Raw genomic sequence first — 26,363 nt, forward strand, 5'->3', positions numbered from 1 at the left:
TTTTTCAGTACTGGGGAGCAATCGTGGGATCCATCGACAACAAAGCTTCCTCACTCCAAGACGTTGATGCAGGATAGTATTGACGCTTCCCGAACTAATGCCTAGGATCTTCTTAATGTTCGTGTACGTGATTCGTGGGTCTTCTCGCATCAACATTTCAGATGTCCACACATTTTCTGCAGTAACTGCTGTTTCCGGGCGTCCGCCTCTTAGGTCATCTTCAAGGTTAGTTTTGCCTCTTTTAAATTCCTTAAACCACCTAAAAACTGTTGCACGAGAAGGTGCAGAGTCCTCTAATGCTGACTGCAAACGTTCCAAACTCAATTGTTCAGTTAAACCACATTTAAAATCATAGAAGATCATAGCACGCAAATGTTCACGGTTAAGATCCATTATTGCAAAGAAAAAGCGCGGGAAGCGTTGTAGTAAAATGACTAACAATGTCATTTTTTTTTAATTTAGCTAAATTGCTTTTGGTGATTTAAATAAATTTGCTTTTTAAAAACATATAATACGGGTGCGTTCCATTTTTAAATTTCGAGCATCTCAAAACTTATTGAGTGCCCTACGTATAATAAAAAGGCGTTACCCTGAACGCAAGGTCGTTTATGTAATATATTGTTTTTATGACAATGATTACGTGTAACGTGTTATCACGATTACATTTGTAACAAAAATTAATCAAAGCATGCTTCATGTTCTGTGATTAGATAAAAGATTACACTCATTTACATTTTATATCGTTATCACTTAATTGTTTTTATGGATTGTATTATGTCATCTTGTTGGTATATTTTTTGAAACAGAAATTTGCGTACAGGTTTTCGTTGTTTTATTTTGAATGGAATTACACCTGTTTGCCAAGTTTTATTGAAAACGGCTAAAGGAAAGTGGGTGAAATTAAAAAAACCGTATTCATCCCCTAATTTGCTACCCCTAGAGTTGGAATATTTTCTACAAATTTGAATGGGATAAACACTGAGTTATACCCATTTTCCAACAAACTAAGAATTTTTGAAATCGGTTAACAAATGTCGGAGTGTTTTCATAACAGTTGCAGTGCCACTTAGAGCTTTTAATTTTAATCGCAAAAATCTAGGGGCTGTGTGATACTGTGCCCGTCACCCTGAGACGTAAGTTGGCAAGTCCCATGTGCCTGTAATTTCACAAGCACCCTTAGGGTGCACTTATTCGATACGAATTTCATCGCGCTCACCCCGCGCGGCGCGTGTGTTAGAAAAATCATATGTGTCTACTAATTACTACATTCTATTATAAAGATGTTAAACGTCTATGAAATTCAAAAGCATAATTTTAGTAAACCAAATTTATTTCCATTAGAGGGTAGTACAAAATGGATGTACATACTAAAAATTGTTTGCGAACTAATTTTAAAAACAAAATGAAAAGCAGTACTTTCAAAAACATGACTCAGTTTTAATTTCTACAGTTGGTACAAAACAATAATGTTTGTAATTTTGTTGTAGTAAAAAAATAATTTGAGAAACAAGATAAACAAAGTATAAGTAATAGCTCTTCTAAAAGGATGGCTGTACTAGTATAAAGAAATTAATTAAAATGGACAGGTTAAAACAACAATTACTTATAAAGGATTGCAAGACTAATCACACATTTAGGTACATAAACTATGCAAAAGCGTAGTAGCAATAATTTACATTATTACTACCAAGGAAAGAGACATTACTTATATTTACGCAATACAATTAGACAGTAGCAATAGAACAAGTTACAAAGCAGGCAGCAAACTTATCTTTAGCTGGTTCTCGGTTCGGCACTTTTTCTGTCTCCTCCATTTTTCAAATCCTTTTTATACCCTTCAAAACCTCCTTTGAAATTCATTCATACATACATACTATTTTGACCAATCACAAAATAATTATCGTTTACATTTGTACAGTGCTGAAGAGAATGAAAGCTTTTACCTAACAAGTTGTTGAAACATATTTTAAGAACTATAACAGTTATAAGAACCTCATAGTTCTCTTAATTAAGCAGATATAATTAATTTTATACACCATAATATCGTCCGATGACAGAACAGTGTTTCTTGACTCACTTGGTTGAGCATAAATAGTAAATGTTATGCATTACAAGGGAATAAAGTAACAAAGGCAATAGATATTTAATTACTGTAATAATTATATAAATCTCGTAATTATCTTAATTTAGCAAATATCAACAACAATTTTATATACTATAATATCATTCAATCACTGAGCAGCATTGTTCAGTACACTTGTTTGAACATTTAATAAATATTATACAGTACTAAGATGTAAAGTAAAAACTTCAAGAATATTTTATTGAGTGTAGCAACTATTTATCCACGTCGTAGTTATCTTAATTTAAAAAATATCATTAATTTTATAAATCATAATATAATAGTCCAAAATGGAAGTTTATCAAAAAGGCAACCTTTCAAAATGCAATGGTGAAAGTATAACAGATAAATTGCGATGTATTTCAGATAGTCATTATTAATTCAAACGAGAATTATGAAACCATTAAAATGACTGAATATTATGTATTTTAGGAAAGTAACCTTATTTCACAAGTTTTGTTTAAAATAAGGGACTTACAGAGGCTCCTATATTTACGAGAAACCTGGTGGCCACACTTATAAATTTTACATGGAATTTGTAGGTGGCGTTAGTTCATGCCCAATTATATTGAACTGTCATAGCAAAATACGCTCTAGTAGAGACTAGCTGAATTTGGTACGCGCGGCGGCCTCGCGGCGACCGCGTGGTTGTATTATTTAGAGGAATTTAAATATTGTTGCCTAGTAAATAGAATTCAGATTCGCCATTAATGTACGTGAAAGCGTGGTATGTGGGCTGTCGCCGCGCGTAGGTACTGTTTCAAACCGGAACGTTGTAATGCTCACATTACAGCTTGGCGGCAGAAATAGGTAAAATGGCAGTACTTCCCTGGACGAACTCTTTCACAAGCTCTACTGCTACAAAAATAATAAAAATGCAGATAAATTGAGAATTTCCTCCTTTTCGAAGTCGGTTAAAAAATATATCGCACCTCCGGTAAAACACGACACTTAATTGAAAAATATTGTAAGTGTAATTTGTACTAAAAAATAGACAAATTATTCATTCCTTAATCTTTCCATAGAACATTTAAGAGCTTTTCAAATGTGCTCAACAGCTCTAAGAACTAAACTTTTTATTGTTTTCTGTAAATTTTATAATTGTAAGTTAAATGACTATTAATGAACAAACATTCATGTACAGTCAACAGCACATCAAGCTACACGTTGACGTATCTTGTTCCGTTGCACTGGAGGCGATTTTCGAATAAAAATGGGTAGTCTGATGTGCCGTTGTCCGTACATAATACAGAGCATCCCACGGCGACGGCACAACTAAATAAACACACTATAAACCGACAAAAATTAACCACTTTTAAAGAACCATTTTTGTTTATTTTAACTTTCTCTTGACCAAAGTAGGGTCTTACGATGGAAGGAGCTCGCCCAGAGATGCCAATTCATGGCATCTTAAAAATACTCGGGTTGTGTGTGATGAGAAACACAGTCGCAAGCAGGGAATTACATTCCTGGGCGCATAGTAAGTAAATGGGATGTCATGGGCATTCTCACCGTTGTTTATTCTATAGACACGTTGTTTATTAGATAGCGTGTACTCGCGTAGATTTTCTCCTATAGTTCGCCCCTCTGCCTGCTAATTAAATTTTCATGCGGGTTCAGTCTCCAGGTCAAATTCCTTCATGAAAAAAAGAATATGTTGTCGGAATCGGTATTTTACAGGATATATCACGGCTTTTTCCTTTCCATCATCGGAGAACTAGGCGTAGACTTGGGTTCCACCCCTATACTGTGTATATTCCAAAGATTCGCACGAAGCGTTACGCTTCCACATTTATATGGCGAACGGCTATGGAGTGGAATTCCCTGCCTACAGATTTGTTCCCTGAACGTTATAACTTGCACCTTTTCAAGGCGAGAGTGAATAGGCATTATTTAGGTGCGCATGCTACATCGTCGACCTTATAGTCACTTTCCATCAGGTGAGATGGAGGTCAAATGCGCACTTACTTTTTATTAAAAAAAAATCTAGTGTGGCACGACACTGCTTTCCACCTTTGTGGGACAGCTGGTTGATAACCCTATCTGTTAGAGCGTTTGCTTACTACGTCCCTATCGTATCAGGGGACGATCTCCGTCCGACATCCGTCCTAAACAATTACTGTCAAATAAATAATATTCGACAAAATTAAAAGACAGTATCAAGTATGAAGCTTCAATCGCATCACCCGTCTTTTCATAGGTGACTCGAATCTTATTTAGAGCACAAGCGATATCCGAAGTGGATCCGAGTTTTCTAGATTTGTATAGTCTCGGATTCGCGAATCCGAATTGAATGCAGTGCGTAAATGCCCTAAGGGGTTGCACGACGTACTGTTTGATGTTTGTTTGTTTGCATTGACTTACAAATAAATGGACGACGGGTCTAATACAAAAACCACGAAAGAAATGTCCCAAGTCAACCTATTCGAAATTTAAATTGTAATGTCATCGCAGTATCGCGCTGTCAGTCGAACAAATGAAGACTAAAGCGGAGTTTGGCGCTCTGTATACGATTTTAGCGCCTTACAAGTGCGGACACTTTTTAGCGCGGACCCGACGTCCATATAATTGTAAGTCAATGTTTGTTTGTGAGATTGTTAGTTGTCGGTCAACTACAGTAACATCTTAGCTTAGTTGGCATAGCGTCTGGCACCGTTTGCTGGAAGACGTTGGTCCGAATCCAACCGGATCGAAGGATTTTTTTCTTCGTAACGTTTTATTTATCGTTGGACGACTGTCGCGTGTAGCTGTTCCCACTAGATCGTGACTGCAATTTATCGGATCACGGCAACCGCCATGTCGTTTGCACGACAGAATCGTTTGCAGCTGCGATTGTCTATCGTCACATTTTTATCCTGAAGTTTCACGACGAAATGCCGTGAACGACAGTTAATCGTGTGGTTCTATGTGTGAACAACTTCATTTCAACATACAAGCCACAACACTTTAAACTGTACGACTATCTGCCGTCGCGACATTATGGGAACGCGCCCTAAGTGTTCGATCTTTCTATTAATAACTCATATAACGAAGTGGCGTCTTAATTTTTACTAATTTCCTTCCTCTACGTACTCGATTGTCCTACAAGACTGTTTGATTTTAATTTCGAATATTGTTCTATATGATTACAGGCATATAGCGTCAGGCACGGCGCTGGTGCCCTGCAGGTTCGCCACCTTCGAGCAAAGCACTATCTGGGAAGACGAGCTGGGAAAGAATCCATGGCTTACGAAAGAGGTATGGTTTTTTTACTACCATTTTTTTTAATTGAGGAAACAGTTTTTTACATTTATAAAAAAAAAGAACTTATTACAAAACCTATAGTTCCCCGTACTTATAGGTGAACAGTGTAAGGTATAACTGACGTGACCATTATTCGTTTTCCCCCAGGAACGTCTGTAAATTTATTATTGTTTTAAAAATAAAACACATATTTGTGATAGTTACGAAATATTTAACGATAAAAAAAAAGAATGGCGACATCCCGTGTATTTTGTAACCTAGTGTTTTTGGCGACGACGCGCAAATTCATTATCGTAACATAATAAAAGCTAATTGAATACAGCCTGTAGAAGCTGGGGTTGTCAGGTTGATATAGGTTATGTTTATAACATTGTCCTGTATTTCGCTTCAGATGTTTGTTCGTAGTAGCCATCGAGTGCCTGTATAATCAGAAATAGAGACAAAATAAGGACCATTCATCCCTGGCAAGATGAGTGGCAAATGGGCCTTATATCACTTTTAAATATCAACCCTCGTTTGCACTGAAATCACAAATTAGACAGCTGAAATATTACAGCGCCAACAACTGAGCTGTGTGTACGTCGCCGTATATTCTGTATTTTTTGTAATAAAGATAATATCCCTAACTATGGGGGGCTGTTCCATTCGTTGGTGTGGGAAAAACAGCAAAATATCTAATCACAAAACAAACGTAATCACATTTCGTCGGTAATTAAATATTGTATATGTAATTTGTCAATTGTCGTCCGTTATATACAGTTCAAGTTAAACTTTTCGATTTGAAGTGAAACAATCAACGACACCTGTCAATTGTTTGGAATTCGGGCTGGCCAATAGGAGCACAGTTGTCACCGTAATAATAAGGCAGAATAGTTTTCAAACAATTTAAATGACATTTCGTCTCTATTTCTGGTTATATACTCGATGGCTGCTATGAAAGGTTGTAAGTCAAGCCAAGCGACCAGTTTAGCAGTATACTTTTAGATTCGAATGCTGATTTTTAACCGACTTCAAAAAAGGAAGAGGTTCTCAATTCGACTGTATGTTCTTTTTTTTGTATGTATGTTATGCGATAACTCTGGTATTTGTGAACCGATTTTCATGATTCTTTTTTTGTTGGAAAGAAGGTATTTCCATAGTGGTCTCATTTCATTTTGAAGAAAATCATCCACCTCAAAGTGTGGCTGTTCACGCATGAAGATTCATTTTTACAAATAGCGCCTAACTTTAATTTAGGAGCAATTACTTTTAGCAATTATTTACTTGATTTTGCTATTTCTCCAATTCAAGGCGTTTTTCTCTCCATATACTTTGAGTAGTGTCGTAGTGAGAACCTATTTTTATTATCTCCAGTATCAAGTTCTGTATAGTGGCGAACTAGGTGATATTTCAATGAAACTTAGCAAATAGACGTAATTCCACGTACTTTTGAGGTCGGTTTTTTTAGTAGTCTGTACCGAGATTATTTGTAGAACTATTGGGCTCATGAAATTGGTCCGAACATGGTGTTAACTTATGGATAGTGTCTTTATTATTAAAAAACCCATTGTACTTCCTCCACAGCAACTGGTAGTGAAGCCCGATCAGCTAATCAAGCGTCGCGGCAAGCTCGGCCTGGTGGGCGTGAACAAGACAGCAGCTGAAGTCCGCCGGTGGCTCAGCGAGCATATGGGAAAGGAACAGACAGTGGGAGCCGCGCAGGGAAAGCTACGGCACTTCATTGTAGAACCTTTTGTCAAGCATGAACCGGTGAGAACGAGCTCATTTTTTACCTGACTGCGGGAGGGTTATGTTTTTCAAGTGTATGTATGTATCAGTGGCGAGGCGTCCATACAAGGGTGAGGCCAGACGAGAGCGTAATTTTGTGAGTTGTGAGTTGCGTTTTTTGAGTTTCTCAGTTTGCGCTCGACCGAAATTCGGTTGGAGCGCCAGACGAACGTATTTTATTCAGTTGCTTTTTAAGCGCTTATACTAAAGTATTCCCTCACCCCCGCCTCCACACGCGCCAGCCCTTCTCTTAATGCGACCGAAAGTCAGTCGTCATACGCCCGTGAGTCGGCAGTTAACTCATTTTGCGTCGTCGTGTGAAACAAACCGTACTTTTATATGAAATCGAATGCAGCGCAAACAACGCAACTCAAACTACGCGACTCACAACTCACAAAATTACGCTCGTCTGGCCTCATAACTCGATTCCCACCGGCTTGCTTAAAATTTCACACGTATTATCAAATATTAGAAATATTTTAAAGTAATTTACTACATTTTAAATTATTATTGAATTGATATTCAATAATTTTTTAGTGAAATTACTCCACTAGTTTGTTATAATTATTAATACAAACATCGAACGCTCACAAAAAATTCCTTCGAACCGACGTCTTCTAGCTTACCGTGCGTGAAAATCAATTCAATAAAAATTTAAAATACAGCGAATAGCGTCATCTCTCGCCAGGACTGGTAACTGTAAAGGTACTAACTGAGCGATAAATCTTTCATAGATTTCTCATAGATGGCGCTACGGCTAAAAAGTCGTTGAAAAAACCAAATACAAAGACACGACGCAAGCACATAGAAAAATTCGTGAGGTCCGCTGGTTCGTTCCGTGGCTTAGTTGGTATAGCGTCTGTCACGGTATGCTAGAAGACATCGGTTCGAATCCGACCGTTTCTGAGTGTTCGATATTTGTATTAATAATTATAACAAACTAGAGGAGTATTTTCCCAAAAAAGTAATTGAATATAAATTCAATAAAAATTTAAAATAAAGATTTTTTTATTTATTATTTTTTACAGTCATAGTCCTGCTCAGTTGGTATTGCTTAGTTGGTATAGCGTCTGGCACGGCAAGCTAGAAACACGTCGATTCGAATTCGGCCGGATCGAAGGAATTTTTTCTGAGTGTTCGATCTTTGTATTAATAATTGTAATTTACTACATTTTGCGCTCACTTTTACATGTACAATAATTAACCAATGAAATAAAGTTACGTTACGTACGTTAGTTAAGTAAGTTATACTAGTAAGTATCTCGTGTGCCAATAAGTGTTGTGTTTAAATTGTATCTAAGGCGCCACTTGTTAAGGCAAGTGTATATTGTTTTGCTTTGGCTTTACTAAAGACAATTTTCACTCCACTAACTAAAATGCAGTTAAGTGACAAAATATTTTTCTAAGATACTATAGAAAACCATAACCCAGTTTTAGAATATTGAAATTGTTTAATGACATTTCAGCTATTCATCGTTAGGGTATGTTTCGGAAAGTCGAATACGTTAACTAATTTTAACTGTCTTTAAAAGAGAATTATGTGCTCCATTTTTTGCTATTTCAAACGGATATTTGACCATTTGTCACTTAGCTGCGTTTTTGTTAGTGGACGTCAGCACTGATATGTACGTCCATTTATGTGTTTTCCTGTGCAGCCTAAAAGACTTAATGGATTTCGACATATAATAATAATAATGTAGGTCATTGTAATATTTCTCCCGGCCCGGGAATCGAACCTAGGACCTCGTCTTAACGATTCTCACGCACACTAAGAGGTGCTAAAGGGTGCTCGATTTTTTACTTTTGACACGTATTGATCTAGAATCCCATGAAATTAAATGTCATTATATGGTCGGTTACATCACCGCGAGACTGCAGCTTCTGTCAGAGAGGTTCTTTGAAATTAGATAAAAAAAAATTTTAATTGATGTGCGAATAAAAAGCAATTAAACAAGTAATTCGTTTTTTTTTTAAATTGGTGCATAAATGTGAAACATTAAACTAGTTTTTTTTCTAAACTGGTGCGTGAGTAAAAATTCATCAAAATTTTTTTTAACACACTACCATAGAGCACTAGAGAAACCCTGTGTCGCGGGTGCCATGGACACACACAAATTACACCCAAACTCACGAGATAAATAAATGCAGGTCATCATTGACCTTGGTAGGTCAATGTAGGCCATTCAAATATTTCTCCCGGCCCGGGAATTGAACCCGGGACTTCTCACGTTGCAGTCCAGCATGGTAACCGTTCGGCCACGGAGACAGTATAAATAATAAAAATATTTTTTGAATACGTGATTTTCGATAAATCAAAAATATTACATTCGGTGTTTCAGAACGAAGAGATGTACCTGTGCATCCAGTCAGGCCGTCGCACTGACACAATCCTGTTCCACCACCAGGGCGGTGTGGACGTCGGCGACGTCGACGCGCTCGCCGTCAGGCTTGAGGTGAGTTTAAGATTGTCACTTCCACCGCTGCGCCTTTGCTTCTTGACTACAGTTATCTGCAGCAACGATGCGAAGATCTATGTTCTGAATTCTGAAAGATCTGTGAACTGTAGTATTTTGTCGTAAAACGATGCCGGTGCGTCTGTCACTGCGGAACGCCGACAGAACGCTCGGGCCGGAGTTATGTGAACGACCTTGCTCAGTTTTGCTCCGGTGTCCCAGTCCCCCGCTCGCCCCACCTGTACTCCCCGCGTGCCATTTTGGTGTTCATCCAAAGAGGATGCTGTCATGCGAAAATAATTGAAGAACTTTGACTCGTTATTTCTCTGTTGGCCCATTAATGTTTCAAAAGTTCCAAGTTAAAATCTTTCCCGTAAAATAGGATGTACCCAATGTTTCTTTTTTTACCTTGTTAAGCCTTCTAAGATACCACCACAACACCACGATTTCGTCGTCCTTCGTGCGATTTTTTCTACGACTATTTTGCCGTAGCACCATCTGTGAGCAATAGACTATATGGTATGATTTGCTAGCAGACGTTGAATCGAATCCGGCCGGATCTAAGGATTTTGTTTTGTGAGTGTTCGGATTTTTGTATTAATAATTATAACAATCTAGTGGAGTAATTTCACAAAAAATGATTGAATATCAATTCAATATAGATTTAGTTACAGTTAATAGCGAAATCTCAAGTCAGGGCTGATAGCTGTAGAGTTACCTGAGTGACGAGATACTTTCATGTATTTCTCATAGATGGCGCTACGGCTAAAAAGTCGTTGAAAACCAAATACAAAGCGCCGACAACAACAACAAGCACATAGAAACATTCCTAAGGTTCGCTGGTTCGATTCGTAGCTTAGTTGGCATAGCGTCTGCCACGGTTTGCTAGAAGACGATGGTTCTAATCCAACCGGATCGAAGGAATTTTTTCTAAGTGTTCGATTTTTGGATTAATAATTATAATAAACTTATAACAATTTAATAATAATTGTATTACGTGTTTGTCAGGTACCCGTTGATACATTCCCGACTAGCGAAGAAGTTGAACGAACTTTGCTGAAAAACGTCAAATTAGCGTCCATTAAGAGGTGAGCACATCCATCTGTACTTGATTTTTTTACCATATAAGCGACACGCCTACTCTATTGTAATGCCATAGTATAAAAGTCGCTTGGAGCGTAGCTCCTAGGGTTGTCACGTTATTATTTTTGTTGTACCACGGACCAACAACTCAAAAGGATTGTTAACCTCCATACCACAGATCGTAACTCTGAAAAATGTAAAAATTCCGTCGTATATTTAGTTGCCGCTAATCAATAGGCTGGAAGTAGAACTAGTGATGGGTCATAGAAAAATTTCCATTTTGAAAAAAGAATTCTGAACATATTTCCCATGTTTCCACATTTCACAGTGACACGTTTCAAAAGTTGAAGATACTGAACTCTATAATGAGAATGTGTGAATAAGAAAAGCAGGGCTTAGAAAATGACATTTAACAATGTTTATACAATATTATTTTATAATTCAAGTTAATTAAAGCTACATATCTACAGGTAGGACATAATATTCCAAATCTGAAATAACCTAATGTTATTATACTTCATTAATTTCACGAATTATAAGTTCATAGTAGGTCCACTTTCGAATTCTGCCTCCTAAGATATAGGACCCATTTAGGACATATACATATAGGACATTAGAAGGCAGGATAATCTTGTGATTGTTTTCTTTGAAATTCAAATTATAAAAAAATTTTAAACAATATATTAGTTATTATTTATATAAATAAACATCATTATTATAATGAGTTTTCGAGTTACTGATATTTTTCAAATTTTTCAGAATTTTTTGGTAAAATTTCCACTGTTTAAAATTTTCGTATAATTACCCAACACTACCGACAACATAATAGAGTTAATTCTTTCTTTCAGAATACTCACCACCTTCATACTGTCTCTCTACCGGGTCTACGTAGATCTCTATTTCACCTACATGGAAATCAACCCTATAGTGGTGACCAACGAGCGTATATACCTCCTCGATCTAGCCGCCAAGTTGGATCAGACGGCTGACTTCATTTGTGCCAAGAATTGGGGTGAAATTACCTTCCCTCCCCCCTTTGGACGCGATGCTTATCCTGAGGAGGCACATATTGCTGATTTGGACGCCAAGAGTGGAGCCAGTTTGAAGGTCAGTGCCTTTGTATCTTTTTTTAATAATACTAAGTGACTTGATGAAAAATTCGTGCGTATGGTGGTAAGTGACACGCCTGTCCATGACAGTAGCAGTGCCGCTCAAAGCTTTAAATCATAAAGATTTGATGGGCACTGCGTTTGACACCCTGAGACATTGACAAGTCCCATGTGCCTGTAATTTCACTAGCACCCTTACCCTTCGAAACCGGAACGCAGTAAGAACGCAGTTATGCTCACATTACTGCTTGGCGGCAGAAATAGGTAAGATGGCAGTACTTCCCTGGACGAATTCTTTCACATGGAGCTCTACTGCTACAAATATTCAGCATTCAGTACATATTTAAATTTTTTTCGGGACTCGCAAGTCGCTGACATTCCTAACTAAAACAGTTGCAGTTCTACTCAGAGCTTTAAATCGCAAAGATCTGTGGATTGCAACATAAAGTTGACAAGTAGGTTTAAGACATTTAGGGTCGTATTCTAGAACTCTACTCAATGCTCAAGTCAAGATTTGAGTATGGTTTAAAGCACTCGAAATCATACTCAAGTCCCTGCCATTACGATCGTATTTCCAGTGCTTGAAATGATACTCAGACCCTGACTTGAGCATTGAGTAGAGTTCTGGAATACGACCCTGAATCTCACTAAGAGCGGTTACACATGGCGACTTCTAGCAGCGATGCAAACGTGATGCAGTCGCTAATTGTCTACTACAAACGCGCGACTGCATCGATACAAACGCGCGATTGCATCGCTACACTTGGGATTTATTACAATAACTTAGAATAATGACTGAAAAATCGCTAAATAGCACGCACCCACCCAAAGCCATTAAACCAAAACTTGACTTGACAACTTGACTGGGAGCGATTGAGTTGTATATAAACGCACACAGTAGGTATATTTATATTTTTTTGCTATATTTATGTGCTTTTACCATTGACTTACAAATAAATGGACGACGGGTCTAATACAAAAACCACGAAAAAATGTCCCAAGTCAACCTATTCAAAATTTAAATTGTAATGTCATCGCAGTATCGCGCTGTCAGTCGAACAAAAGAAGACTAAAGCGGAGTTTGACGCTCTGTATACGATTTTAACGCCTTACAAGTTCGGTCACTTTTTAGCGCGGACCCGACGTCCATATAATTGTAAGTCAATGGCTTTTACGATCTATAATATAACACAATGTACAAAGAACACATACACAAATATTTAAGTAGTTTATTTTAAGTTCTTTTATTTCATGACACACACGTCTGTCACTCATCTAGGCTCAGGGCTAATTGAAAACCAGCGCCACATTGAATCACATTTATTAGGGTAGGCAAAGGTTCCACCATATAGCCTCATAATGTATTTGGACGAAAGCCAAGCAAATGCTACAAAACAAAACCAAAGAGATCGAATAGAACTGATCGAGTATCGCATATCGCACTGTTAATATAATAGTGTATTAACTCAAAAAGTGTATTTTCTCAGAATCTATGAAAAACGAATTACTCACTTACCGTGAAAGATTGTTTGTATTAGAAGTGCGATATGTTATTTTAACCAATTTTTTTTTTTAATATTTATGGCTTGGTTGCAAGACTTTTAGGCTAATTTAACCAATCACGAGGCAAGGTAGCGTTTGAGTAACGTAAATATGACGTTCTTTTTTTGAAACTTAATATAGTTCTGTGTACAATACTATATACTTATTGTAGTTCATTAAATTTCATTCAAGATCTCTAACTTTGATGAAATTTTTGGTCAGTGGCCAGTACCATAGACAATTGAATTTTGATTCAGAACTAAAGAGAGCGCTTTTAAGATATGGTTTATGAAATTATAATTGACGGATAAAATATATGAATATGATGGCAAAACATGCGTCAAGGTGAAATTTTAAAGGACGTGAATGTCAATTGAGAAACAATCGTTCTATAATTACAGTTAACCATTCTGAACAAGTCGGGTCGCATCTGGACCATGGTCGCTGGAGGCGGCGCGTCGGTCGTGTACACGGACACCATTTGCGAGCTCGGCGGCGCGGCGGAACTGGCCAACTACGGAGAATACTCCGGCGCACCCACTGAAAGCCAGACCGCCGACTATGCCAAGACCATCTTCAGCTTAATGTGTAGAGAGAAACATCCCAATGGAAAGGTATGTATTTCTTAATTCATAATCAATGATCAGAAAATGTTGCGTATATTCTAAACGTTATAAATGATAATATTGACTCCTTTGACTTATGGGGTGATATTTCGTTTATTGTACCTACTCGTTCTATGAGACACTATCACCCTATTACAGTTCCCTTAGCGAGGACGATCTATAGACAAATTAGTTTTCTATGTAGAGCTAGCAAGAGCTTGGATGGTGTGTGAGCAATCATGACCTGGAAGTTGATATATTCAATTGTAATGTTGATGCGCTAAAGCGTAAACTCACGGACATTCTATTTACCTAAGTTTATTAAATAAATTGTGATTAGCGCAGGTATTGGGTTGTTATTATTATGTATGTGCATGTTGTTAAGATATACTGTTTATTGTTCCATTGTTTAACGCTCGTGTATGATTTGTCTGAAGTTATAGGTGGAAACCTGTAATTGGCTTTGTTTATGTTCCTGTTTTTTATTAAATGTAAGAAGCTGTTGGTTTTCCATTAATGAATAAATAAATAAATAAATAAAATGTGTTCCACATACATGTATATTTATATACAGTTATCTACTGCATTTTTTACAGGGCATTATCAGAATTACTTTAAAAGTAACTAACTTGGTCGTAGTAGTGGAAATCCGGAATTCAAAAAGTATTTCATTAATGTTTGGTGGTGGTTTTAACAACAGTATGTCTCTTGGTGTAGCTGTATTTATACATGTATCTATATATGTGGAACACTTTTTTTCCGACCATTGTTCATAACTCATTGTGACAGCACAGGTTGTATAACAATGCGCTACTTACTATTTTCATAGATTGCTCATAGACGTCGCTACGGCAATAATAAATCTTTAAAAACCAAAAACAAAGATCTGAAACAAGCGCATAGACAAATTTGTAAGGTCTGCTGGTCGTCCCGCACCTCAGTTTCTAAAAGGATCGGTCACGGTATGGCCTAGACGTTGGTTCGAGTCCAGTCGAATGAATTTTTCTTAGCGTTCGATCTTTGTATTGATAATTATAACAAAATTGTTGAATAATTTTATAAAGATCACGACTTGTATTACTTGACGTGTAGGCAATGTACTTCTTGTGTATTACTTGTTACCCCAGTAGGCATTAATGAACTCCATAAAATTGCCTCCGTGGCCGAACGGTTACCATGCCGGACGCCGCGCAGAGGTCCCAGGTTCGATTCCCGGGCCGGGAGAAATATTTGTATGGCCTACATTTATTTCTCTCGTGAGTTTGGGTGTAAGATTTCCAGGTAAGTTTGTGTTTTTTTTTTATCGTGAAAATTTTTACGGATCGTGTTTTCACACTATATAGTAATCAATGTAAATCCTCAATTTTACTATGTTATATTTTTTCCAAATTGTGAAAGCCTATGTCTGGAGCACTGCACTCTATGGATGTGAGACCTGGACCATCACAAAGAGAGACAGAGAGCGATTGGAGGCATTTGAAATGTGGTGCTGGAGACGTATGGAGAGGATAAGCTGGACCGCGAGAGTGACTAATGAGGACGTTCTGGAGAGGATTGGGGAACGGAGAGGCCTGACGGAGACGATAGAGAATAGGAGGGGAAAAATGTTTGGACATTTGTTGCGCAACGACGAACTATTGACGGTTGTTGTTGAGGGAAAGATGGAAGGAAGGAGACAGAGAGGAAGATCGAGAATGGCATTCTGTGACCAAATAAAAAGAAAGGTTAATGTGAGCAGTTACAGGGAGGTCAAGGAGTTGGCTATGGACCGTGAGGAGTGGAGGAGGCTACACCGACAAGAGCATGGCTCTTAAATAAAATGATGATGATTTTTTCCAAAGTGATTTCAACACTTTCACTGTTATGCGGATTCAACCAAAGCCATTTGAGTTTGTATAGACACTTAATTGTACTCCATTTGTATTACTAGTTACCTGTAGGCAATGTACTCGATTTGTATTACATGTTACCTGTGGGCAAATTACTGGATTTATTACTTGTGAGCAGTGTACTATGTCTGGCTTAAATTTTATAAAAGAAATAAATAAAATCCTTTTTTCGTATCAGGTTCTCATAATCGGCGGCGGCATCGCGAACTTCACAAACGTGGCGGACACTTTCCGTGGCATCATCACCGCCATCGAGACGTATAAGGACGCGCTTATCCAATACAACGTCACCATCTTCGTGAGAAGGGGCGGACCCAACTACCAAGAGGGACTTAGGTAAATATAACCAACCTCCCTCTTACAACTCGGTGACTTAGGCCGGCCATACACTGCTGCTTCAAGCTGCGACCACACAGCAAGCTGCATAGCAGACTTCTATGTACACACATAAACAAAACCGCTCGAGCTGTTGCGACTGCTTCAGGCGGTTTGCAGCGCGGTGAAATTTCATCGTGCAGTCAAGCAGTCGCCAGGCATACACTTACTCGAGCTGTCGACTGTTCTCGCGCAGTTGCCTCTAATAATAAGTAAGAATAAGTTTATTTATAAAACACTGACCCTTGCACGTCTACAGGAAGAAATTTCTTATGCGTTTTCCTTTTAAATGTAATCTGTGCTTTTTCCCGTGCAAATAAACAAATGAAATAAAAAATAAATGTAAAACCTTTTAGCGTTGCGAGCTTAAGAAATGTATTTTACAGTCATGAATCTGGACATATTTAATGACCGCTGGCTATCTTTAAAAGTAAAATTAAAAATGTTTTATTCAAAATTCTGAATGATCTGTTTTGTACCATATCGTTTATTTTATATTCTAATGTAGGGATTATATTGTTTTTACTTTTTTCTTTTTATCTGTAAAGAAAGTAGGGATTTTTATAATTATAAAGAGTAATTGAATAATTCATTTTCATATATACTTGAATCTGCATAGCTTGCTGTGTTAGCCAATAAGTATAGTGTATCTACCTTTAAACTTTGTAACGTATTGTACGTTTACTTTTGTTGTATATGCATCATGTTGGCTATACAATAAATAAATAAACAAATAAATAGATGGGTTAAATATGTTGATTTTATTTCATGTTTTTGACAGACAAATGCGCGAAGTTGGACACCGGCTCCGCATCCCGTTGTACGTGTTCGGGCCAGAAGCCAACATGACTTCTATTGTTGGACTGGCTTTGGGCCAGTGCGTCATTCCAAAAGAGCATCAGTTGGACTACGCTCCCAAACAGCTGCCTAAACCACAGCCCTATGTGAGTATAAGCTTTATAACGTCCGTATCCGCATATGACTTTTTAACAAACATTACTATGTCTTTACCTCTAACCATGGACTAATAACTCAACATGACTGTTAATCACCATACTACAGTCAAAATTACGTTATACAGAGGGTTTTTTTAATGGGACAGTATGGGTTTACAAATCCATCAAAATGTCTGGAGCACCGCACTGTATGGATGCGAGACGTGGACAATAACATTAAAAGACAGAAATTGGAGTCATTTGAAATGCGGTGCTGGAGGCAAATGGCAAAAATATAATTAATTGAAAAGACATCAAATGAGGAAGTTGTGGAAAGGGTTGGAGAGAAGTCTTTTAAATGCAATAGAGAGGAGAAGGGGGGAAAATGTTTGGACATTTGTTACGTAATGACGAATTTGTGAAAGTGATAATTGGGGGAAGGATAGAAGGGAAAAGAAAAAGAGAAAGACCGAGAATGGCGTATAGTGAACAAATAAAAAGGAAGATCAAAGTGAACAACTATAAAGAGGTCAAAGAACTGGCTATGAACCGACAAGAGTCTAGCTCTTAAATAAAAGGATGATGGTGTACAAACAAACTGTCTAGGGACCATTAAGTCTTTTATTTGTGAAAATAATTTTGGCATAGTAAATTTTTTGGTCAAGCGTGAATTGTCCATAAAAATGAATAAAATTGATCAAAATTAATAAGATTTTGTTCAATTTGACCAACTTCTGCTGTCCCGTACATCTACGAAACCGTGTATGTATTAAGCCGGATTTACGTTTGTCTGACGTGTCGCGTCGTGACGCGTCAAAATGTATCGGTTTTATACACTCAACATAAGTCGTCATGTCAGATTGCGACCACAAATACACTTCCGGACACATAATTCGAGCCACCACGCAATTTTCAATATTAAGTGCCCTAGGCTTAAACAATGTTTGATTGATCACAAACTATTATGCAATTTTGAAACTAGTATACTAAACGTCTTTTCCATAAGTCCTTGTTGGGAATTTGGATTTGCAAAACCGGGAAAAACATTTTCTTCGATGATAATACTATTTTTGAATTCTAGCCCTTTACGACAAAAACGACTCCCGGAGCCGCGAGGCGGCTCGAATGATATGTCCGGGAGTCATCGAATATATAACCAGAAATAGAGACGAAATGTCATTTAATTTGTTTGAAAACTATTCCGCCAAATCATTACTGTGATAACTGCGCTCTGATTGGCCAGCCCGAATTCGAAACAATTGACGGATATCGTCAATTGTTTCACTGCAAATCGACCAGTTAACATGAGCTTTGCTATAATGGACGAAAATTGCAAAATTTCTTATTTAATAACCGATGAAATTTGATTCCGTTTGTTTTGTAATTAGATGTTTTGCTGTTTTTGCCCACATCACCGAATGGAACAGCACTCCGTTGTTATAGATATTATCTTTATTACAATAAATACAAAATATTTTTGGAATTACGGAGACGTACACACAGTCAGTTGTTGGCGCTGTACTATTTCAGAATTGTGGTTAAAGAATATTTATTTCTCTTAAGAATATAAATTCACTTACAGAGAAAATTTAAGATCTTACTTCAAAACTTAATAGTAAAGCGCACTAAAATCTATACAACCATCACCATTCACTGCGTATTAAGAAAAATAATGTAGGTGTCTACCTACAAATAATATATAAAAAATTAAAATCATACGTTTTGAGTTGAATTTATCTGCAATTAGTTCCGATGAAGGTAGTAGTTGCACGATGCGGAATTGATTTCAGAATTCTAATTTGTAATTTCAGTGCAAACGAGAGTTGATATTTATAAGTGATGTATCACTGATGAGTTACCAAGAATGTGTGGCCCTTATTTTGTCTCTATTTCTGGCTATATACTCGACGCCGAGAGTATATAATATAATGTAACCATATTAAATGTATGATGCCGATACCGTTTTGATGCGCCACGACACGATACGTCAGACAAATGTACATCCGGCTTATCTTTTTGTGCATCATGACGCGCATACACTCACATTTATAGCCTCGCACTAGAGAAACCCTGTATCGCGGGTGCCATGAACACGCACATAGACAACTACGAATTACACCCAAACTCACGAGAGAATTAAATGTAGGCCATACAAATGTTTTTCCCGGCCCGGGAATCGAACCCGGGACCTCTGCGTGACAGTCCAGCATAGGCAGCGTTCGGCCACGGAGGCAGTTAAGTGTCATAAGGACAGTAATTTTAATTATTCTTTTTTATTTGCAGCCCAAGCCAAAGCTAGAGATTCCAGAGTTAACCCACAAGCTTCTTGATTTGGTGTGCTCTGAGTCGCCAACGCGACTGGATCTGGGCCAGCAGGTGTCTACTGCCAGACCGCTATTTAACGACAGGACGAAAGCCATCATTTGGGGCATGCAGAATCGAGCTATACAGGTAATTATTTGTTTATTTACTTGTTAAGCGAGTGTTGTATCCCGGCTGAATTCCGTCTAAACGGACCAGAGGTGTCTTCGGTATTCTCCTTTTGTTCAATAATACTTCTTAGAAACACAAATCTTCCGGTTTATTGAAACTTATGAAAGTGGACTGCATACATTTCCATAACAACTTATTTGAACACTTTATTTCTATGTCCATCTAACTTATCGAACAACCAACCGAATATGACTGAATGCAATTACAATTGCGAGTGACCAATTATAATAAGTCTCACATATATTACCATATATCACCGATACGGTCTCTCCCACACCGTACCGGCCTTATCAATTCACCGCGCCACTCGACCAATCAGAGCTCCTGATTTATGGCGTGTTCAAATTAGCCGCTGTTAGACGCTGCTGAAGTGCGACCAAATTTTTAGTTATTTATCTTTCGACTCAGTTACGCGATGGATTCTGACGAAAAAACATTACTTTTATCCAGTTCTTGGGGCACACACTTCACATATAGGTGTTAAAAAATGACTCACCTGCTATGTTTTTTTCAGTTGTAGTTTCAGTTTCAAAATTGTCAATAAATTTTGGACATACATTTTCCCATACCTTTTTTTAAATTCAGTCGATTGGTATAGCTGGCGGAACTGCTATCCCATATTGCAGGGTGTTGTTTTACATTCTCTATAAATTTTTCAATTCGATTTTCGTCTGTCGTGGTTAATTTGAAAAATTAACATATACACCTCACTACCCGTGACTGTAAGCGAGCGTGACTGCAGCGCTTCTTGAAATTGTATGAAAAGTGACAGTCGCTGCTGTAGCGCGTCCATCGAGTATATAACCAGAAACAGAGACGGAATAGGGGCATACATAATTGGTAACTCATCAGTGATACATCACTTATAAATATCAACTCTCGTTTGCACTGAAATATAGACAGCGCCAACAACTGACCTGTGTGTACGTCTCCGTATATTCCAAAAATATTCTGTATTTATTGTAATAAAGATAATATCTCTAACAATGGCGTGCTGTTCTATTCGGTAGTGTGGGGAAAAGCAGCAGTACATTTAATTACAAAATAAACGGAATCATAGTTCTTCGGTAATGAAATCCGTAATTTTGCAATTCTCGTCCATTATAGCAAAGCTCAAGTTAACTGGTCGATTTGAAGTGAAACAATTGACGACACCCGTCAATTGTTTCGAATTCGGGCTGGCCAATCGGAGCGCAGTTGTCACAGAAATGATATGGCAGAATAGTTTTCAAACAAATTAAATTACATTTCGACTCTATTTCTGGTTATATACTCAATGTCATGAGTACAGTATCGATATTTTTGATTCGATACTGTGTCCCTAGCTGTGAGTGGCACTGTAACTGTTATGGACAGGCGTGTAGCTTACCATGCCTGATGGTAAGCTACACGCCTGTCCATACGACTTCTCTGCAGTTTCGCCTCTACTATTCCGAGTCACCAATAAGCCTCTTGTCACGCTTGTCGATTGAATCCAACGTAGCCAGTTGGTACTTAAGCACATTATTACATAGTCATTTATATAATGTATTCCAGGGCATGTTGGACTTCGATTATATCTGCCGACGTGCAGAACCTTCGGTGGTGGCAATAGTGTACCCCTTCACGGCAGATCATAAGCAGAAGTATTACTTCGGAAACAAGGAAGTTTTTATACCTGGTAAGTTTTTGTGAGATAGACTAAGGGATGCTTAAGTTGTGGAACATGTAGAGAGTATGAAATTCAAACGTATGAAATACGTAAATTAGTGCACGTCGTTACAAGGTTATGTTGTGTAGATTTTTATGAACTGTCATCCTACAATTTTTTTATGGATAGAAACATCGATTACGTTTTTTTATGGATAGAAACATCGATTACGTTTTATAAATTACGTACGATTACTTATTATAAGGGCAGATTTGCTTACCTTTAAAATAAAGATTATTTGACTTAAACGTAGGCTAACCGTTATGCTATTATTATTATTATTCATTAAATTTTATTTTAATATACCATAAAATTGATGTTTTTTCCGGAAAAGTTACTTATTTTTGGGAATAGGGCGACGTATGTGATGTTGTCTAATATTTATTTATTATTATTAGTCTATAATTACCTTTTTATATCAACTGAACTAAATAGAACACCCATAGTAAACGATAGACATTTGTCAAATGGTTTTATTTTCGTTTGTGAAAAAATAAATTCCTAAATAAGGGCAGTGTACATGTCGCTCGACTTTAGCAAAATAAACCGTATTAGTAAAATGGGAAATAATTGTATTGGCGCTGAGGTAGTAACGTATCTTAAAGGTGTGTGAAGATCTGGCAAATGCCTCTGTTTGCGAAAGTGTCGCTAGCTGCATGTGCATTACGTAGTAAGATCTTCGCGTGCCGTTTTATAATTCTAAGTGACGGGACTAACAAGTCGAGCGCCTGCTGGTAAGCGACACGCCTGTCCATAACAGTTGCAAGTTGATAAGTCTCATGTTATATTATACTTTTACACACACGTTATGTATGTATGTATTGTTGGGCACTCGAGTCCGTGCTTCACTCATATTGGGCTTGCTGAAAACCAGCGCTATAGGTAGGATATCCTGCCGGTAGCTAAACGATGAGCAAGTCCCGTTTGTGTGCGCCGCGACACTCATTGACTTTTATTATTATTCGTATTATTATTGTGTGTTTACTGTGATGTTGTGTGATTAACATAATCTCAGTATAGAGTACTAAAAAAACCGACCTCGAAAGTACGTGGAATTGCGTCTATTTGCTAAGATTTATTGGACTTGACACAAGAGATAATAAAAATCGGTTCTCACTATTCCAAAGTATATTGAGAGAGAAAAACGCCTTGAATTGGAGAATAGCAAAACCAACCATTAAAATAATTGCTCCTTAAGTAAAATTTAGGCGCTACTCTTAGAGGTGGATGATTTTCTTCAAAATTAAATGGAACCACTATGGAGGTACCTTATTTCCAACAAAAAAAGAATCATGAAAATCGGTTCACAAATACCGGAGTTATCGCGTAACATATACAAAAAAAACATACAGTCGAATTGAGAACCTCCTCCTTTTTTTGAAGACGGTTAAAAAGCAAATTGCATTTTTGTGCGAATTACTTTTTTTGGTGTATTTGTTGTTATGCTATAATTATAAGTTTATAATGTTATAATATCGCGCTGTTAATACAATAATTTTGTGCGTAAAATCATACATTTTTACCAGCGATGCACAGACGGAGGCCGACTATTACGTAACATAGGAATACTGGAACCCGTTGCTCATCGAACCCGCAATGAGAAATCCGCGAGTAATTGGGCCCCGATTTTACGAACACCTACCCACAAGTCTAAAAAGTGTTACAAATGACGAAGTGTTTTGTTCCTGACTGAAATACCCTTTTTTGGATAATGAATTCTACAGTGTAGAGGAATTTCTTGTAAAGAAATTGTAGTTATATTTTTTATTTTTTGGACGTTTGTATTTTGAAAATATTTAAATTATTATTTGTATTTTTGTAGTTCGTATTTTTCTTCATTTCTCTTTTAAATTAACAATAAAATTACTATTTACATTAATGACGATCATGTTATCCCTTGACATTATATTTCGAATTGTAATATTATAAAATTGATAATAAGAAATAAGAATGAAACTATTTTTCCGGATTTAAATCGCGTATATTTGTTTTTTCAAACAACAGTCAACCGTGACCATGGGACCTGTAAAGGGCCCGAAACGTCGGTTTGTTTGAAAAAACAAATATACGCGGTTTAAATCCGGAAAAATAGTTTCGTTCCTATGTATAACAATCGCGAAAACCTAAGAACTCGATAATAAGAAATAAATTATTCTATTCTATAGTGTATTAACTCAAAAAGTGTATTTTCTCAGAATTACTCGTTTTCTGTGAAAGATCTGTGTAAATTTATGTATAGGTTATTTCCTACTTGCCAAAATATACATATTTAAAAATAAAAGAGGAAAAATAATTTAACATTTTTGAATAAGGACTATTTTGGCCAGAACTGGCTCAAATAAAGCGTGGCTTATTTTGTGTTAAGTAGACATCTTTTAATTGTTTTTTACAATATTCTAACGACGGTTTTATTGACCTGTAGAGAATCAAATGTTACGTCCAACAATGGTATAATCTCGAATTTCACATATTTTGAGTTACAACACTATTGTAATAGCAGTGAATGATAGTTTTTAAGCTCATTCATGTGTGTCTTGGCGAACACAATAAAATTTTGTGTGCCTGTAATTTAATTTATTTAGTGTTGCCATTCGAACGGCGTTTGTACGCAATTGTTTTTTTTTTCTGCTTCCAGTGTTCTCCGACATGGATGTGGCTATGAGGAAACACCAGGAAGCAACAGTGTTGGTCAATTTCGCTTCTCTACGATCTGCCTATGACAGCACAATGCAGGTATAATTCTATTTAATAATACTCCCCTATCCACATACTTTGAGCTAGTCTTTTTTTTTAAATATTAGTTTCACGGCATCGGAATAAATCCATCAAGCCATATTTTGAACAATTTTTTCCCTATCTTTTTAAATAAAACTTTCTTCTTTCAATATGTTCTTCTAAGTATTTGAAGGTATCTATATCTCTTCAATTGTGGAAAGAATGTATGCATATATTTGTTCACAAGTCTTCGTATTCTGCAGTAAAGATGGCAAGAGGCGGGGGGTGACTGCTTCTTATAGATGGCCTACTAAAGATTCATAAAGAGCTAGGTATAGTCTGTATTTTATAAAGACGGAATAAATTAACATTTGCAGGGTTGCCAGTTTTCATGAAATTTGAAATAGTCATGTAGTTAAACTTTTATTGAATTGATATTCAATTACTTTTATGTGACATTACTCCACGAGTTTGTCATAATTATTAATACAAAGATCGAACACTCAGAAAAAATTCCTTCGATCCGGTCGGATTCGAACCGACGTCTTCTAGCATACCGTGCCAGACGCTATACCAACTAAGCCACGGCACGAACCAGCGGACCTCACTTATTTTTCTATGTGCTTGCGTCGTATCTTTGTATTTGGTTTTTCTACGACTTTTTAGCGGATCGAAGGATTTTTTCTGAGTGTTCGATTTTTGTATTAATAATTATAACGAACTAGTCATGTACTTGTTGTCGACAGTTTTATCGATAAATTGTGAAAGAAGGTAAAATTTTGCCAAAAATATCTTAATTTTGAATGTTACGATGTTCTAATAATAATAATGTTTACCTGCAAATAAATACAAATAAATATTTGTAAAAACACAACTTGTGTAGAAGTTGACATGTGATGAGGAGAGATCGGAATTAAGGGAGTTAATTTAGCCAAAGTATGAACGTTTAGTATGGAGTATAGTTTAGTAGCTAGGAGATCTACTATCTCCTTGTGAAAGAGTTCGTCCAGGGAAGTACTGTACCGCCGCCAAGCTGTAATGTGAGCATTACTGCGTTCCGGTTTTAAAGAGTAAGGGAGCTGAAGAAATTAAAGGTCCATGGGACTTGTCAACTCATGTCTCAGGGTGACGGGCGCAGTGGCAGTGCCCCTCAGACCTTTATGGTTTACTATAAGTGGCACTGCAACTGTTGTGGACAGCCTTGTCGCTTGTGATTGTGATATTATAAAAAAAATGGACATATTCATTTTGTGATATGACCAAAAAATCCCGCTATTCATATTACAATATCAATCTTTGTTGTCTAAGTACCTATAGAAACTCGACTATAATATATTTTTTTAAACAATAATTTGTAGCAAATACGTAGTAGTAAATAATAATGTAATTTGTCGCCATTGTACTCGAATTTCAATAAATAATAGGTATATCGTCGCCTTACTGTCTCAAACTCGTATCCATCGAGTATATAACCAGAAATAGAGACGAAATGTCATTTAATTTGTTTGAAAACTATTCTGCCAAATCATTAGTGTGACAACTGCGCTCCGATTGGCCAGCACGAATTTGAAACAATTGACGGGTGTCGTCAATTGTTTCACTTCAAATCGATCAGTTTAACTTGAACTGTGCTATAATGGACGAAAATTGCAAAATTACATATATAATATTTAATTACCGATGAAACTTGATTCCGTTTGTTTTGTAATTAGATGTTTTGCTGTTTTTCCCCCACATCACCGAATGGAACAGCACGCCATTGTTAGAGATATTATCTTTATTACAATAAATACAGAACATTTTTGGAATATACGGAGACATACACACAGGTCAGTTTTTGATGCTGTCTATATTTCAGTGCAAACGAGAATTGATATTTATAAGTGATGTATCACTGATGAGTTAAGGAATGTATGGCCCTTATTTCTGGTTGTATACTCGATGCTCGTATCTTATAAAGAGTGATATTGCCATCTCATGGCAAAACTTTCTGTTTAGTTTAAATTTCTTATCAAGGTTGTTAATTTGGATGCTTTACTTTAAGAATAGGTAAAAGGCAGTGTGTGAATATGAAGGAGATGAGAAATCAGCCTGCAAAATTTGTATATACAATACATTTTTTGCATTTCAGTTACTTTGTGCTTTTAGATACGAGTTTGAGAAAGTAAGGCGACGATATTCAAATGTAATCAGTTCCGAGGAGTCCCGGTATTTGTAGAAGAGAATATCCACATTAATCTTTAGTTTAGCTAAATTAACTCACTCAGTTTTCGATCACTGTAGATAGTTAACACTTCGAAACTTGGTTTAATCACGTTGTAAGAAAAATACACCGGGGGTGA

The 26,363-nt window shown here is 36.9% G+C and overlaps 1 protein-coding gene across 1 annotated transcript in view; it reads left to right on the plus strand.

Moving 5' to 3' along the window:
- LOC113226059 (ATP-citrate synthase) overlaps positions 1–26,363 on the plus strand; it is a 107,548-nt gene that overhangs the window by 61,941 nt on the left and 19,244 nt on the right. The window contains 11 exon segments of the mRNA XM_026458572.1: positions 5,254–5,359; positions 6,929–7,114; positions 9,472–9,585; positions 10,594–10,673; positions 11,517–11,775; positions 13,721–13,933; positions 15,992–16,149; positions 16,970–17,132; positions 19,407–19,574; positions 21,153–21,276; positions 23,942–24,039. Of these exon segments, the coding sequence (XP_026314357.1) occupies positions 5,254–5,359; positions 6,929–7,114; positions 9,472–9,585; positions 10,594–10,673; positions 11,517–11,775; positions 13,721–13,933; positions 15,992–16,149; positions 16,970–17,132; positions 19,407–19,574; positions 21,153–21,276; positions 23,942–24,039 (1,669 nt within the window).

This window comes from Hyposmocoma kahamanoa, unplaced genomic scaffold, assembly GCF_003589595.1.
Source record: "Hyposmocoma kahamanoa isolate Upper Pololo Valley unplaced genomic scaffold, ASM358959v1 181, whole genome shotgun sequence".
NCBI lineage: Eukaryota > Metazoa > Arthropoda > Insecta > Lepidoptera > Cosmopterigidae > Hyposmocoma > Hyposmocoma kahamanoa.